Genomic DNA, 18,019 nt, shown 5'->3' with positions numbered 1-18,019 from the left:
ACTTTTCTCAGACAATTCTGAGGCATGCTGTATACCTTTGGTACTACTTGTGTGTGAGTGGTGGGGAACCTGCTTAGTGTTATTCTGGTGGCTTTGTCTTTCTATCAAATCTCTCATCTGGGGTGCATGGTAACATAACGGTTAGAGCGACACTATTACAGCTCAGTGCATTGGGGTTCGGAGTTCAGCCCTCTGCAAGTTTGTACGTTCCTTCCCACGTGAGCATGGGTTTTCCCCGGGCGCTGTTGCAGTCCAAAGGCACAGCAGTTAGTAGGTTAATTGGTTGTTGTAAATTGTCCTGTGATTAGGCAAGGGCTAAATCAGTGAATTTCTAGGTGAAATCCAGCTGCAGGTAACATAAAGCTTGGAGGCATGGCAGGCTGTAAATGGAAGCTGCCCCTGATGTCCATTTTAAATCTCTTTCTTCTGATCTTAAACCTATCCCCCTTGTTTTTGGCAACCCCTCCCTGGAAAAAAGGCCATGTTAAGGATATCATATCATATTCTACTATCATAATCATAATGGATTTGCTCCTAAATCCAGTGGGGAATTGTGGAGAAACATTCACTAATGATTAGTGAGAATGTGGAATAGGTTAAAGTAAATCAGAAAAATAATGTTAATGCCTTTTAATGGGCATGTCAGGACTCAGAGGAACTGATTCAGGAAGCTTGTTGGGAACATAACCTCGGTGAGATTAGAGAGATTAGCTTTATTTGTCACATGTATGTTGGAACATACAATGAAATGAGACACTTGTATCAACACCAACAAGGTCCAAAGTTGTGTTGGGGACAGCTGGCAAGAGTCACCACGTTTCTGACGTCAATATAGCTTATGTACAACTCCCTAACCCTTACTAACCCATACGTCTTTGGAATGGGAGCAGCCGTGTACTCACGGGGAGTTACAAGCTCCTTTCAGACAGCAGTAGGAATTAAATCTCTGTCTGTGATCACTGATGCTGTGAAGTATTATGCTAACCACTATGCCACCATGCCACCCCATAAAGATTTCATGTCCCAAGTGTCACTGTAGGGTGGAATAGCCTCTCTAACATAGACACGTTTCATGTTTCCTACCCCAGTCTGGCTGACCCATGCGCTAGAGCGACATTACAAGCGATTTCAGTGACCTGTTGTCTGTACCATTTGTCCCCACTATTTCTGAGACTCCCCTTCCATCCTGTAGATGTCGTGGCAGAAGGTGAGGACAACGTGACTGAATCCATGGAACTGGAAGGTGCCGTTGAGGAAGAGAAGGAAGAGGTCACTGAGGGTTTGGATGAAGAAATCGCAGTTGGTGCTGGGGTTGCTGGAGAATGTGCTCCAGCGCAGGCTGTGAAGAAACCAGTCACCTTTCAGCCCAGGAGTAACCAGGAGCTGGAAGATTTGATCAAGCACATTCAAGACACTGTCACTGAGAACTTTCTGCCCAGGCTGCAGAAATGCCTAATTGCAAAGGTCTGTGGGCAATGTTCCCTAATAACCTTGATTCTCCTGCCTCCTCGATCTCCTTCACCCACCCCCTACCCACTTTGTAATCTCTCTCACTTCACCCTAACACAAGGTCAAGTTGAAGTTCATTGTCATTTAGCCGTACACAGGTATAAAGCTAAACGAAACGTCGTACCTCTGGGACCAGGGTACGAAAACATAGTTCATATAATCACATACAGCACATAAAATAATATTAACAGATAATAAAAAGAATAGACATAGGAGCTGAATTAGGCCATTCAGCACATCAAGTCTGCTCTGCTATTCTGTCATTGGCTGATTTATTTTCTCTCTCAATCCCGTTCTCCTGCTTTCTCCCTGTAACCATTGACACATTAACTTCACAGCCTCCACTAAATATACCCAGTATTCTGTGTATGTACAAATTGACATGAGGTGCATATATGATATAGTTAAATATACAATGGTATAATGCTACTGGCTCTGTCATAAGTAATGTGCAGTGGGTGGTAGCATGGTGTTCAGATGTCTCGCAGCCTGGGGGAAGAAGCTGTTAACCAGCTAAGTCTTTGTTAATATACTGCGGTACCTTCTGCCTGATGATAGGAGGTCAAAGAGATTGTGGGATGGATGGGAGGGGTTCTTGATATGCTGAGGACTCTGCCAACACAGCATTTCTGGTGTATGGGGGTCCTGGATGGGGGAAGGGGGGGAAGAGAGAGACTCCAATGATCCTTTCAGCAGTCATTACAGTCTGTTTCAGGGTCTTGCAGTCAGATGCCTTGTAATTCCCGTACCAGATGGTGATACAGCAGGTCAGGACATTCTCCTGGTGCACTGCTACAAGGCTGAATCTACCTCCATGTGTCTTTTCCTTCCTTGTTTCCCTCCCAACTTTTAATACCGTATTTCTCCACCACTTTGATTTATTGAGCACTTACAGTCTACGCACAAGAAGTGGAATTTCCTGGTGGCCAACCATTTTAATCCCTAACCCCATTTCTATTCTGACACGTTTGTCCGTGGCCTCCTCTTCTGCTGTGCTGGGACCACACTCAGGGTGGTGGAGCAACACATCATATTCCATCTATGGCAGCCTCCAACGATGGCATGTACATCGATTTCTCCAGCTTCCAGTAACCTGCCTATCACCTCCCCCAGTCCCCCCTTCCCTTTCTCCCATGTTCCACTCTTCTCTTCAATCAGATTCCTTCTTCTCCAGCCCTTTGCCTTTTCCACCCATGTGCCAGTTTCTTACTTCACCGCCCTTCCTCACCCACCTAGTTTCACCTCACCTTCTAGCTTGTTTTCCTTCTGATCCCCTCACTACCTTATTAGGGCATCTTCCCCCTTTCTTTCCAGTACTGATGAAGGGTCTCGGCTTTAAGCGTTGACTGTTTATTTCTTTCCATAGATGCTGCCTGACCTGCAGAGTTCCTCCAGCATTTTGTGTGTGTTTCTCTTGATTTCTTTCTGTTAGTAAAGTTTGTTGTTGTACAGGTGGCCAGGGACGACCAGCATAAATTGGTGAAGTCAAAACTGGTGAATGATGAGGAATTGGTGCGAATTCCCATAGCTTTTGCGATGATTAAGCTGATGCAGACTCTTCCCAAGGAGGTGATGGAGCATAATTTACCCAGGTACAACTGTGGGGTCTGTATTACATTCAGTGAGACGTGAAGGATGGGCGAGGGTTGGTGTTGAACAAACAAAGCTGGAGATTCTCAGTGGGCCAGGCAGCATGTGTGGAGGGAAATGGACAGTCAATGTTTCTATTTCCTTCTGCCTTACTCACGGAGTTCCTCCAGCCATCTTGTTTGTTGCCTCAGATTCCAGCAACTGTAGTGTCTTATATCTGCATAAAACCGTAAGATTTCAGAGCACAATTAGGCCATTTGGCCCTTCGGGTCTACTCCACCATTTCAACATGGCTGATCCATTTTCCCTCTCAGCCCCAATTCCTGTCAGCCCTGTATCCCTTCTTGCCCTGACTAATCAAGAACCTATCACCCTCTGTATTAAATATACCCAATGACCTGGCCTCCACAGATGCCTGTGGCATCGAATTCCACAGATTCACCACTCTGGCAAGAGAAATTCCTCCTTGTGTCCATTCTAAGTGGGCACCTCTCTATTCTGAGGCATGTCCTCTGGTCCGAGACTCCCCCACCATAGGAAACATACTCTGCATGTCCACTCTATCGAGGCCTTTCAACACGGTATGAGGAAAGGTTTCTTACACAGTTTAGGAAAGCATACAACATGCTACAAGGCATGCAGCAACACTTCCTCATACTCTCCACACCTCACCTCATCCCTTGTTCTATTTAATATTTAACTTATTTAGAAATACAGCATGATAACAGGCCCTTCTGGCCCAGCGAGGCCGCACTGCCCAGTTACACCCATGTACCCTATATGGGTGACCCGTATGGCTTTGGGATGTGGAAAGAAACCGGAGCATTCTGAGGAAACCCACAGGGTCATGGGGAGAATGTACTTTATACTTTATTGTCGCCAAACAATTGATACTAGAACGTACAATCATCACAGCTATATTTAATTCTGCGCTTCACACTCCCTGGATTACAAATATTAAATATTAAGGATATTAAAAATAGTTAAAATTAGTAAATATTAAACATTTAAATTATAAATCATAAATAGAAAAATGAGAAGTAAGGTAGTGCAAAAAAACCGAGAGGCAGGTCCGGATATTTGGAGGGTACGGCCTGGATCCGGGTCAGGATCCATTCAGCAGTCTTATCACAGTTAGAAAGAAGCTGTTCCCAAATCTGGCCGTACGAGTCTTCAAGCTCCTGAACCTTCTCCCGGAGGGAAGAGGGATGAAAAGTCTGTTGGCTGGGTGAGTCGTGGCCTTGATTATCCTGGCAGCACTGCTCCGACAGCGTGCGGTGTAAAGTGAGTCCACGGACGGAAGATTGGTTTGTGTGATGTGCTGCGCCGTGTTCACGATCTTCTGCAGCTTCTTTCGGTCTTGGACAGGACAACTTCCATACCAGGTTGTGATGCACCCTAGAAGAATGCTTTCTACAGTGCATCTATAAAAATTAGTGAGGGTTTTAGGGGACAGGCCAAATTTCTTTAGTTTTCTCAAGAAGTAAAGGCGCTGGTGGCCCCTCCTTATCAGACTCACACAATGCCTGAGTCATGCATATTTACTGTTTCGCTTCGACAAGTCTGTGTGGTAACATTTTCAAGTCCAACACTACCCAATTGGTATGTGAACTGTCTTTCAGATGCGACGGGGAACTAAGATACCTTTCGCGTTTCCTGATAAACTGGTGTTGTGCTTAGTGCCACAGTTTCACAACGTCAGAGACCTCAGTAGTGTATTTAATAGTCAGTAACACCCTACCTTCTGACTGGGTAGCCCCCAACCTGATGGCATTGATATTGATTTCTCCTTCTGGGAAGCAAATTTTCTTCCACCCTGCCTCCCCCAGCTTCCCCTTTTCCCCACTCTGACCTTTATCTCTTCTCGCCTGCTTATTACTTCCCCATGGGTCCCCTCCTCCTTCCCTTTCTCCTATGGTCCACTCTCCCCTTCTTCTCCGTGTAGAATGTAGAAACTGCTTACAGACAGTGGCGGATTGATCCCAGGTTTCTGGGGCTACAATAGTGTTGTGCGAGCGAACCACCACGCTGCCTTGCCACCCCACCTAAATCCCTCTCCTGAAACGGCCGTTTACACCAACCAGGGAATTATGCTCCACTCTGAAGTGCGATTGCACTGAATTAACAGCCAGAGCTCTGGCCTTTGATTGAGGGATGATTTGAATCTCACTATAGCAGCTGGGAATTAAACCCAAATCATTACAGAAATGTGGAAAAGCCACTCTAAGTGAAGTAGCCATCAAGCTAATCCCATCAGCACGTGTCTCGGATCCTCTTTATACTATGTAGATCACCACTGTCCTTTTGTCCTGAGGGTCTTCTAACTGTGGAGGCATTGTTTTATAAGACCATAAAATATTGGAGCAGAATCAGACCATTCAGCCCATCGAGTCTGCTCTGCTATTCCATCATGGCTGTTTTATTCTCCCGCTCAACCCCTTTTTCCTGTAACCTTTGATACCCTAACTAATGAAGAACCTATTAACCTCCACTTTAAATATATCCAATGATTTGTCCTCCACAGCCATCTGTCGCAATGAATTCCACAGATTCACCACCCTGAACATTCCTCCTCATCTCTGTTCCTAAAGGACACCCCTCTACACTTCCTCTCGACCAAGGCCTTTCAATATTTGATATGTTTCAGTGGGATTCTCCACCCCCCATTCTTCTTCGGTTTCAGTGATGCTCTGTACTTGTTATTATTCATGGCAATTGTCTGTCCTGTGCTTTTACAGCAGAGTTCAGTGTGATCGAAATCCCCATTTGATGGTGGACCTTTTGATTTGCATTGAGCTGTTTTGGTTGGACATTGTGGACCCAATAGCAAAGGATGCAGTGTTTCCTGTTGATCCAGAGTGTCTGTGTGATCCTGGAGGGGTGGTGCGGTGGGACAGAAATTGTTTAACAGTGTTTCTTTCCTTCCTCTGACCCAGCATCCTCATTAAAGTCTGCATGCTGTTACAAAACCGAGCCCAGGAGATCAGGGACGTCGCTCGTAATACCCTGACCAAGATAATCGAGACTCTGGGTCCGAGGTACCTTCTCTACCTCCTCAAGGAGTTGCAGTCAGCTCTAACCAAGGGCTTTCAGGTAACGTCTCATCGAACTGTAACGTTAAAACTACAGCCCAGAGGGTCTCAGCCTGAAACGTCGACTGCACCTCTTCCTAGAGATGCTGCCTGGCCTGCTGCGTTCACCAGCAACTTTGATGTGTGTTGCCCAGAAACAGGCTGGTTCAACCCAGTCACTCCACAGAAACTGGCACTTCTTCTCTTCGTCTGTTCTGACCATCTACTGCCTGTCCTGTCCTCCTTCTCCTTCCATGTACCTCCTCTGTTTCTGTTAGCAACACTTTGGAAAGCTTTTCTTAGTGTTCATTATCAGTACATTGTTTATTATTGTCACATGTGCTAGGATACGGTGAAACACTTGTGTTTTCTTCCCATCATTCTATAAATACCTCAAGGTGGGACAGTGTGCTGCCTGGGGTTGTGGTAGAGGCAAATACATGCGAGGTTTTTAAGAGGCGTTTAGATAGGCACATGAACGTGAGGAAAATGGAGGGATCTGGACATTGTGTAGGTAGGAGGGGTTAGTTTTTACTTTTCTTTAATTTATTTTTTAGCTGCTTCAGCACAACATTGTGGGCCGAAAAGCAGTAAACTGGGGTGGGGCACGGTGGTGTAGCAGCTAACACCACATAATTACAGTGCCAGCAACCCGGATTCAATTACACTAGTGTCTGTCAAGGGTTTATACGTTCTTCCCCCAACCACGTGGATTTCTTCCACATTCCAAAGATGTATGGGGAGTAGGCTAATTGGTCACATGGGAATAATTGGGCGGCATGAGTTTGTTGGCCCAGAAGAGCCCATTAGAGTACAGCATCTCTGACTCAAATAAAAAATAAATAAAAATTTCAGAGTGCTGCAGTAAAGTGCAGTGCAGACAGACAATACAATGCAAAGGTCATGATGAGCTAGACTGTGAGGTCAAGAGTTCATCTTTATTGTACAAAGGTCCTTTCAGCAGCGGGTAGAGGCTGTCTGAGACCGGTAATATGAGCTCTCAAGCTTTCGTACCTTCTGGCCAACAGAAGTGGGAGAAGTGAGAAGAGCCTCAGAGGGAAAGTTTGAACAGGTTCGGACTTTATTCCCTGCAGCGCAAGAGAATGAGGGAAGATTTGATAAGAGATGTACAAAATTATGAGGGTTATAGATAGGGCAAATGCAAGCAGAGTTTTTCCACTGATGTTGGGTGAGACTAAACTAGAGGTCATGGGTCAAAGGTGAAAGGTGAAATGTTTAAGAGGACCATGAGGGGGAATGTCTTCACTCAGAGGGTGGTGAGAGTGTGGGACAAACTGCCAGTGTAATTGGTGGAAAATGGGTTCAATTTCAACACTTAAGAGATGTTTGAATGTAAGTGGATGGTTTGGGGGGCTATGGTCTGGAAGCAGGTCGATGGACTAGATCAGGGGTCCCCAACTTTTTTTTGCACTGCAGACTGGTTTAATATTGACATTGCTTCAGTTTCCTCCCACATTCCATAGATGTATGGGTTAGTGTTAATAAGTTGTGGGCATGCTGTGTTGGCATTGGAAGCATGGTAATACTTGCAGTCTGCCCCCAGCACAATCCTCAGACTGTGATGGGCATTGAGGCAGAAGAACTGTGTGTTTCTATGCGGATGTGAAAAATATCTTTTCTGTCTCTTTAGGTTCATGTTTTGACCTACACAGTGTATATGGTGTTGAAGAGTCTTGAGCCTAGACTGAGCAGTGGGGATTTGGACCCTTGCATCGATAACCTAATTGCAGTAAGTGTTAATTCTGTGAATTATTATAAAAAAAATTTCAAATACCGGTGGCTGTGAAGGGAAGAAGGTTGGCATATCATAGGGATCATCTACAGGGTGGAAGTTCTCAATGCACTGAAAGCCAGTGACAAGGCCGTAAATCCTGCTGTGGAGCAATGGGCTCTGATACTACTGTCTCTGGTAATATCTACAGGAGGCGCTGTCTCAGGAGGTCAGCATCTGCCTTCAACTATCCCCACCATCCAGGCCACGTAGGAATCTGCGAGTGGCTTTGGTGACATACAGAGTCTCCTCAATGAGAAAACCAATGACATAGGCAGTAAGAGGGATGAGGTCCTGAAGTGTGAGTTTCGGGAACTAGGCAGAAGGCTGAAGAACAGGACCTCAAGGGTGGCTTTCTCAGGATTGCTGCCAGTGCTACGTGACAGTGATGATAAGAATTGCAGGAGATGGCAGTTGAATGCGTGGCTGAGGAGTTGGTGCAGGGAGCAGGGTTTTAGATTTTTAGATCATTGGGATCTCTTCTGGGGAAGGTGGGACCTGTACAGATTGGATGGGTTGCACCTGAACTCGAGGGGGAGCAATATCCTTGCAGGTAGGTTTGCAAGCATGGTTCGGGAGGGTTTAAACCAATTTGCGAGGGGGATGGGACCCAGAGCGATAGAGCAGTGGAAGAAGTACATGGAGTAAAGCCCAATCTAACATACAGAGAGGCTTTGAGGAAAGAGAAGCAGAATAAACGGTGTAAAGGTAGTAAGGTAGAAGGGCTAAAGTGTATGTACTTCAATGCAAGAAGCATCAGGAACAAAGGTGATGAACTGAGAGCTTGGATACATACATGGAATCATGATGTAGTGGCCATTACAGAGACTAGGCTGGCACCCGGGCAGGAATGGATTCTCAATATTCCTGAATTTCACTGCTTTAAAAGGGATAGAGAAAGGGGAAAAGGGGGGGAGGGCTGGCATTACTGGTCAGGGATACTATTACAGCTACAGAAAGGGTGGGTAATGTAGCAGGATCCTCTTTTGAGTCAGTATGGGTGGAAGTCAGGAACAGCAAGGGAGCAGTTACTCTATTGGGAGTATTCTATAGGCCCCCTGGTAGCAGCAGAGATACAGAGGAGCAGATTGGGAGGCAGATTTTGGAAAGGTGCAAAAGTAACAGGGTTGTTATCATGGGTGGCTTTAACTTCCCTAATATTGATTGGCACCTGATTAGTTCCAAGGGTTTAGACGGGGCAGAGTTTGTTAAGTGTGTCCAGGACGGATTCCTGTCACAGTATGTGGACAGGCCGACCAGGGGGAATGCCATACTAGATCTAGTATTAGGTAACGAACCGGGTCAGGTCACAAATCTCTCAATGGGTGAGCATCTGGGGAACAGGGACCACTGCTCCCTGGCCTTTAGCATTATCATGGAAAAGGGTAGAATCAGAGAGGACAGGAAAATTTTTAATTGGGGAAGGGCAAATTATGAGGCTATAAGGCTAGAACTTGCGGGTGTGAATTGGGATGATGTTTTTGCAGGGAAATGTACTATGGACATGTGGTCGATGTTTAGAGATCTCTTGCAGGATGTTAGGGATAAATTTGTCCCAGTGAGGAAGATAAAGAATGGTAGGGTGAAGGAACCATGGGTGACAAGTGAGGTGGAAAATCTAGTCAGGTGGAAATAGGCAGCATACATGAGGTTTAGGAAGCAAGGATCAGATGGGTCTATTGAGGAATATAGGGTAGCAAGAAAGGAGCTTAAGAAGGGGCTGAGGAGAGCAAGAAGGGGGCATGAGAAGGCCTTGGCGATTAGGGTGAAGGAAAACCCCAAGGCGTTCTTCAGTTATGTGAAGAACAAAAGGATGACAGGAGTGAAGGTAGGACTGATTAGAGATAAAGGTGGGAAGATGTGCCTGGAGGCTGTGGAAGTGAGCGAGGTCCTCAATGAATACTTCTCTTCGGTATTCACCAATGAGAGGGAACTTGATGATGGTGAGGACAATATGAGTGAGGTTGATGTTCTGGAGCATGTTGATATTAAGGGAGAGGAGGTGTTGGAGTTGTTAAAATACGTTAGGACGGGTAAGTCCCCGGAGCCTGACGGAATATTCCCCAGACTGCTCCATGAGGCGAGGGAAGAGATTGCTGAGCCTCTGGCTAGGATCTTTATGTCCTCGTTGTCCACGGGAATAGTACCGGAAGATTGGAGGGAGGCGAATGTTGTCCCCTTGTTCAAAAAAGGTAGTAGGGATAGTCCGGGTAATTATAGACCAGTGAGCCTTACGTCTGTGGTGGGAAAGCTGTTGGAAAAGATTCTTTTAGGATCTATGGGCATTTAGAGAATCATGGTCTGATCAGGGACAGTCAGCATGGCTTTGTGAAGAGCAGATCATATCTAACAAGCCTGTTAGAGTTCTTTGAGGAGGTGACCAGGCATATAGATGAGGGTAGTGCAGTGGATGTGATCTACATGGATTTTTGTAAGGCATTTAACAAAGTTCCACATGGTAGGCTTATTCAGAAAGTCAGAAGGCATGGGATCCAGGGAAGTTTGGCCAGGTGGATTCAGAATTGGCTTGCCTGCAGAAAGCAGAGGGTCGTGGTGGAGGGAGTACATTCGGATTGGAGGGCTGTGACTAGTGGTGTCCCACAAGGATCTGTTCTGGGACCTCTACTTTCTGTGATTTTTATTAATGACCTGGATGTGGGGGTAGAAGGGTGGGTTGGCAAGTTTGCAGATGACACAAAGGTTGGTGGTGTTGTGGATAGTGTAGAGGATTGTCAAAGATTGCAGAGAGACATTGATAGGATGCAGAAGTGGGCTGAGAAGTGGCAGATGGAGTTCAACCCGGAGAAGTGTGAGGTGGTACACTTTGGAAGGACAAACTCAAAGGCAGAGTACAAAGTAAATGGCAGGATACTTGGTAGTGTGGAGGAGCAGAGGGATCTGGGGGTAGATGTCCACAGATCCCTGAAGGTTGCCTTACAGATGGATAGGGTAGTTAAGAAAGCTTATGGGGTGTTAGCTTTCATAAGTCGAGGGATAGAGTTTGAGAGTCGCGAGGTAATGATGCAGCTCTATAAAACTCTGGTTAGTCCACACTTGGAGTACTGTATCCAGTTCTGGTCGCCTCACTATAGGAAGGACGTAGACACATTGGAAAGGGTACAGAGGAGATTTACCAGGATGCTGCCTGGTTTAGAGAGTATGCATTATGATCAGAGATTAAGGGAGCTAGGGCTTTACTCTTTGGAGAAAAGGTGGATGAGAGGAGACATGATAGAGGTATACAAGGTTATAAGAGGAATAGATAGAGTGGATAGCCAGCGCCTCTTCCCCAGGGCTCCACTGCTCAATACAAAAGGACTTGGCTCTAAGGTAAGGGGTGGGAAGTTCAAGGGGGATATTAGGGGAAGGTTTTTTACTCAGAGAGTGGTTGGTGCGTGGAATGCACTGCCTGAGTCAGTGGTGGAGGCAGATACACTAGTGAAGTTTAAGAGACTACTAGACAGGTATATGGAGGAATTTAAGGTGGGGGGTTATATGGGAGGCAGGGTTTAAGGGTCAGCACAACATTGTGGGCCAAAAGGCCTGTACTGTGCTGTACTATTCTATGTTCTATGTTCTAAGTATAGCCACTGTCATGCCTTCTTTGTAATTGCATCAGTACATTGGGCACAGGATAGATGCTCAATGATGCTGACACCCAGGAATTTGAAACTGCTCACCCTTTCCACTGCTGATCCATTGCTGACGGCTGTTGTGTATTCCCTCATCTACCCCTTCCTGAAGCCCACAATCAATCCCTTGGTCTTACTGACATTAATGCAAGGTTGCAAGAACAATAAACTGGACTGTGAGGCTCTGGGGTTATGGGATGTCTTCATTAGCTCTGGCATGGAAGATAACTGTTTGGAAGTCATGTTACTTAGTAGTGTTAGGCTTTGTTAGGTGCTCACCTTTGCTTCTGCATCATTTTTAAAACTTGTGCATATTCCGCTCTTTGTAACTGTTATCCACTCACGCTGCCTGTTCAACATCCTTGCCAAGTCTGGATAAGGGGGGATCTCCTTCACTCAGAGGGTGTTGCGAGTGTGGAAGGAGGTGCCAGCAGAAGGGGTGGAAGCAGGATTGATTTCAATACTTAAAAGAAAATTGGATAAGTCCATGGATGGGAGGGGGTGGAGGGCTGTGGGCTGGAATCAGGTTGATGGAATCGGGCAGAATAGTACGGCATAGACAAGGTGGGCCGAAGTGTCTGTTTCTGTGCTTTAATCCCCTTTGACACTACGACGTTAAATACCGGCTGTTCATTTCCTGCCACAGATGCTGCCTGACCTGCGAAGTTTCTCCAGTATTTCGTGTGTTGTATCAACTGTCTCTTGTATCTCCAATGCATTTGTGTATTTATCCACCTCTAAGAGCTTAATACTGCCTGTCCAGGTTGATCAGAATCAGGTTTATTATCTCAGACATACTGTATGTTGTGAAATTTATTGTTTAGTGGCAGCAGTACATAATAAAAAAACTATAAATTACAATAAGAAAATATATATTTTTAAAAGATTAAATGAGTAGAGCGAAAAGAGCAAAAAAAGTAAGTGAGTAATAGGGAAAAAACACAATCAAGTCATTGGTGCTATTGGTAAGTGTATTTATCAGCACAGGATGATCCTCTTACCTTCTCTCTCTAGATTTTTAACCAGGAGTTGTTTGGTGACGTCGCTGAAGAAAAGGAGGTGAAAGGAATCGTCAGCAAAGCAATGGAAGCCAGGAAGAGCAAAAGTTACGATTCCTACGAGATTGTGGCACAGTTTATCGGAAAAGGACAGGTGGCGAAGCTGATACTTCCACTGAAAGAGGTACTTCTGATACAACATTTTGTATCTGCCTGGAGAGAGTTCTGATGTAACATGTTGTATCTGTGAGGAGAGAGTTGAGATGTAATGTGTTGTATCTATGTGGAGAGAGTTCTGATGTAACGTGTTGTATCTGTGTGGAGAGAGTTCTGATGTAACGTGTTGTATCTGTGTGGAGAGAGTTCTGATGTAACGTGTTGTATCTGTGTGGAGAGAGTTCTGATGTAACGTGTTGTATCTGAGGAGAGAGTTCTGATGTAACGTGTTGTATCTGTGTGGAGAGAGTTCTGATGTAACGTGTTGTATCTGTGTGGAGAGAGTTCTGATGTAACGTGTTGTATCTGTGTGGAGAGAGTTCTGATGTAACGTGTTGTATCTGTGTGGAGAGAGTTCTGATGTAACGTGTTGTATCTGTGAGGAGAGAGTTGTGATGTAATGTGTTGTATCTGTGTGGAGAGAGTTGTGATGTAACGTGTTGTATCTGTGTGGAGAGTTTTGATGTAATGTGTTGTATCTGTGAGGAGAGAGTTGTGATGTAATGTGTGGCATCTGCCTGGAGAGAGTTCTGATGTAATGTGTTGTATCTGTGAGGAGAGAGTTGTGATGTAATGTGTTGTATCTGTGTGGAGAGAGTTCTGATGTAACGTGTTGTATCTGTGTGGAGAGAGTTCTGATGTAATGTGTTGTATCTGTGAGGAGAGAGTTGTGATGTAATGTGTTGTATCTGTGTGGAGAGAGTTCTGATGTAACGTGTTGTATCTGTGTGGAGAGAGTTCTGATGTAACGTGTTGTATCTGCCTGGAGAGAGTTCTGATGTAACGTGTTGTATCTGTGTGGAGAGAGTTCTGATGTAACGTGTTGTATCTGCCTGGAGAGAGTTCTGATGTAACGTGTTGTGTCTGTGAGGAGAGAGTTCTGATGTAACGTGTTGTATCTGTGAGGAGAGAGTTCTGATGTAACGTGTTGTATCTGTGAGGAGAGAGTTCTGATGTAACGTGTTGTGTCTGTGAGGAGAGAGTTCTGATGTAACGTGTTGTGTCTGTGAGGAGAGAGTTCTGATGTAACGTGTTTTATCTGCCTGGAGAGAGCTGTGATGTAACATGTTGTATCTGTGTGGAGAGAGTTCTGATGTAACGTGTTGGTATCTGTGAGGAGAGAGTTTTGATGTAACGTGTTGTATCTGAGGAGAGAGTTCTGATGTAACGTGTTGTATCTGTGAGGAGAGAGTTCTGATGTAACGTGTTGTATCTGTGTGGAGAGAGTTCTGATGTAACGTGTTGTATCTGTGTGGAGAGAGTTCTGATGTAACGTGTTGTATCTGCCTGGAGAGAGTTGTGATGTAACATGTTGTATCTGTGTGGAGAGAGTTCTGATGTAACGTGTTGTATCTGTGAGGAGAGAGTTGTGATGTAATGTGTTGTATCTGCCTGGAGAGAGTTGTGATGTAACGTGTTATATCTGTGTGGAGAGAGTTCTGATGTAACGTGTTGTATCTGCCTGGAGAGAGTTCTGATGTAACGTGTTGTATCTGTGAGGAGAGAGTTCTGATGTAACGTGTTGTATCTGTGTGGAGAGAGTTCTGATGTAACGTGTTGTATCTGTGTGGAGAGAGTTCTGATGTAACGTGTTGTATCTGTGTGGAGAGAGTTCTGATGTAACGTGTTGTATCTGTGTGGAGAGAGTTCTGATGTAACGTGTTGTATCTGTGAGGAGAGAGTTGTGATGTAATGTGTTGTATCTGTGTGGAGAGAGTTGTGATGTAACGTGTTGTATCTGTGTGGAGAGTTTTGATGTAATGTGTTGTATCTGTGAGGAGAGAGTTGTGATGTAATGTGTGGCATCTGCCTGGAGAGAGTTCTGATGTAATGTGTTGTATCTGTGAGGAGAGAGTTGTGATGTAATGTGTTGTATCTGCCTGGAGAGAGTTCTGATGTAACGTGTTGTATCTGTGTGGAGAGAGTTCTGATGTAACGTGTTGTATCTGCCTGGAGAGAGTTCTGATGTAACGTGTTGTATCTGTGTGGAGAGAGTTCTGATGTAACGTGTTGTATCTGCCTGGAGAGAGTTCTGATGTAACGTGTTGTGTCTGTGAGGAGAGAGTTCTGATGTAACGTGTTGTATCTTTGAGGAGAGAGTTCTGATGTAACGTGTTGTATCTGTGAGGAGAGAGTTCTGATGTAACGTGTTGTATCTGTGAGGAGAGAGTTCTGATGTAACGTGTTGTGTCTGTGAGGAGAGAGTTCTGATGTAACGTGTTGTATCTGAGGAGAGAGTTCTGATGTAACGTGTTGTATCTGTGTGGAGAGAGTTCTGATGTAACGTGTTGTATATGTGTGGAGAGAGTTCTGATGTAACGTGTTGTATCTGCCTGGAGAGAGTTGTGATGTAACATGTTGTATCTGTGTGGAGAGAGTTCTGATGTAACGTGTTGTATCTGTGAGGAGAGAGTTGTGATGTAATGTGTTGTATCTGCCTGGAGAGAGTTGTGATGTAACGTGTTATATCTGTGTGGAGAGAGTTCTGATGTAACGTGTTGTATCTGCCTGGAGAGAGTTCTGATGTAACGTGTTGTATCTGTGTGGAGAGAGTTCTGATGTAACATGCTGTGTCTGTGAGGAGAGAGTTCTGATGTAACGTGTTGTATCTGAGGAGAGAGTTCTGATGTAACGTGTTGTATCTGTGTGGAGAGAGTTCTGATGTAACGTGTTGTATCTGCCTGGAGAGAGTTCTGATGTAACGTGTTGTGTCTGTGAGGAGAGAGTTCTGCTGTATCGTGTTGTATCTGAGGAGAGAGTTGTGATGTAACGTGTTGTATCTGTGAGGGGAGAGTTCTGATGTAACGTGTTGTATCTGCCTGGAGAGAGTTGTGATGTAACGTGTTGTATCTGTGTGGAGAGAGTTCTGATGTAACGTGTCGTATCTGTGTGGAGAGAGTTCTGATGTAACGTGTTGTATCTGTGTGGAGAGAGTTGTGATGTAACGTGTTGTATCTGTGTGGAGAGAGTTGTGATGTAACGTGTTGTATCTGTGTGGAGAGAGTTCTGATGTAACGTGTTGTATCTGCCTGGAGAGATATTTGATGTAACCTGTTGGAGCTAGCCATAAGGAACACTGCCACTCGCTGACAATTTTTGTTTAGTTCACCAGTTTCAGTCACATTGTCAGAGATCGTGTTTCACTGAGATGAAAGTAACAAGTGTTATAACTTTACTACACAGATTCTTCTTTTGGCTGGAACCTGCAAATCACTTTGTTATTGTTGACGTGGAAAAAGTGAATGGCCATGAGACATGGGAGCAGCATTAGGTCATTTGTCCCAACGAGACTGCTCCATAATGTCCAACTGTCTCTGCTCCAGGGTAAACTCACCCTGTCTCCCCACTAACTGCAACACCCCATCCTGGGGAGTCCTCTCCAGCACTATCACATCCTTCCTGTGTCGAGCCTGATGCCCCAGTTGTGGTTAAACTTGGTCTATATGTTGCATCGCTGTCTGACATGGAGGGGCCACTGCACAGGATTGGAAAATGCTGCAGGAAGTTATAAACTCAGTCAACTCCATATGTGCACTGGCTTCCCAGTATAGAGGACATCTTCAAAAGGCAGCGCCTTAAAAAGGTGGCATCCATCATTAAGGCCCCCCATCACCTCAGACATGCCCTCTTCTCATCACTTCCATCGAGGAGGAGGTACAGGAGCCTGAACAGGCACACTTAACGTTTCAGGAACAGTTTCTTTCCCTACACTAAGGATTCCAATCTGGGCTCCTCGAGCTCCTAATGAAATATAGCTGCTGTTGTGCCTTCTTTGTTAATTGCATCAATATGTTGGACCCAGAATAGATCTTCAGTGATGTTGACACTCCAGAACTTGAAACTGCTCACCGTTGCATTGATGATCTGTCGATGAGGACTGATGTGTGTTCTGACTGGTGAATTTGTGACTGGTAATGTATGTTTTCTGTTTCCAGATATTGGAGAGTACCACCAGTCTTAAGCAAGCTCGCAAGGTCCACGAAATCTTCCGGCGGATTGTGTCTGGTTTGTTACTGAATGCCAACATGACAGCAGATGCCATCCTCCTGCTGAGCCACGGTCTGGTGACTGAGAGCTTACCACTCATGGTGAAGAAAATCAAGTGAGCCACCCTTTAAGTGGGACTGTTTAAAATGATTGAGTTTATTGGTGGAGTTGTACAGTGGCTTGGTTACTGAAATACACACAGCTCTGAGCTGTTGTTTCAGTGAGCCAGCTGAATAAACTTGGTTAGAAACCTAGTATGAGTTAGCAGAATCAGAATGAGGTTTAATATCAGTGGCATCTGGCAGGAAACTTGCTTTGCAGCAGTAGTACATAATTAGAAAACTATGAATTATAACAATAAATAGATGTATAAAATTAAATTGTGTAATTATTGCAAAAAGAAAACACAAAAAATACTGAGGTAATGTTCATGGGTTCATTGTCCATTCTGAAATCTTATGGTGCAGGGAAAGAAGCTGTACCTAAAACCTTGGGTGTGTCTTCATGCTCCTGTACCTCCCTCCATTTTTCTATCATCCATGTTCCTATCTAAGAGTCTCTTAAATGTCCCTAATGTATCTGCCTCTACCACTACCCCTTCCAAAAACACCTACCCCTCACACCCACCCCCCTCATACTTTCCTCCAGTCACCTAATGCCATCTGGTATTAACTATTTCCACCAAAAGACTCTGGCTATTCACTGTATCTATGATCATCTTACACACTTCTATCAAGTCACCTCTCATTCTCCTTTGTTGCAAGAGAAAAGTCCCAGCTCACTGAACCTATCCTCGTGAGACATGCTGTCTAGACCGGGTGACATCCTGGTAAATCTCCTCTGCACCCTCTCTAAAGCTTCCACATCCTACTACAACAAGAGAACCCGAAGAATGATATACTGTAGGTCAAACATGTGCAACTTGGTCAGGACTTGTTTCTGTGTCTAGAATTTCCTGTCTATTGTGGCGACATAGTGGTAAGGAAATGAACTCCATTACAGAGTTGGATGGTGAGAGTGAAACAGAAGGATATGTGGACAGTGAGATGAACCTGACATGGTTGATGATGCAGTTGAGAGGAATCCCATCTGAAGAACGAATGCAAGCCGTCTCACCCCTTCTCTTCACCTGACGTCACCTCTTTCTGGTTCCCCTCCTCCTTTCCTTTTTCCCATTGTCCACCATTCTCTCCTGTCGGATTCCTTCTTCTCCAACCCTTTACC

The 18,019-nt window shown here is 45.0% G+C and overlaps 1 protein-coding gene across 1 annotated transcript in view; it reads left to right on the top strand.

Moving 5' to 3' along the window:
* Positions 1–18,019, top strand: part of utp20 (UTP20 small subunit processome component) — a 183,231-nt gene that overhangs the window by 118,604 nt on the left and 46,608 nt on the right. The window contains exons 41-46 of the mRNA XM_072267366.1: positions 1,193–1,464; positions 2,962–3,101; positions 6,036–6,192; positions 7,822–7,920; positions 12,609–12,776; positions 16,744–16,910. Of these exons, the coding sequence (XP_072123467.1) occupies positions 1,193–1,464; positions 2,962–3,101; positions 6,036–6,192; positions 7,822–7,920; positions 12,609–12,776; positions 16,744–16,910 (1,003 nt within the window). The remainder of the gene's footprint in view (positions 1–1,192; positions 1,465–2,961; positions 3,102–6,035; positions 6,193–7,821; positions 7,921–12,608; positions 12,777–16,743; positions 16,911–18,019) is intronic.

Source organism: Mobula birostris, chromosome 9, assembly GCF_030028105.1.
Source record: "Mobula birostris isolate sMobBir1 chromosome 9, sMobBir1.hap1, whole genome shotgun sequence".
NCBI lineage: Eukaryota > Metazoa > Chordata > Chondrichthyes > Myliobatiformes > Myliobatidae > Mobula > Mobula birostris.
The sequence above is the reverse complement of the archived record's forward strand: the minus strand, read 5'-3'. Positions and strand labels throughout refer to the sequence as shown.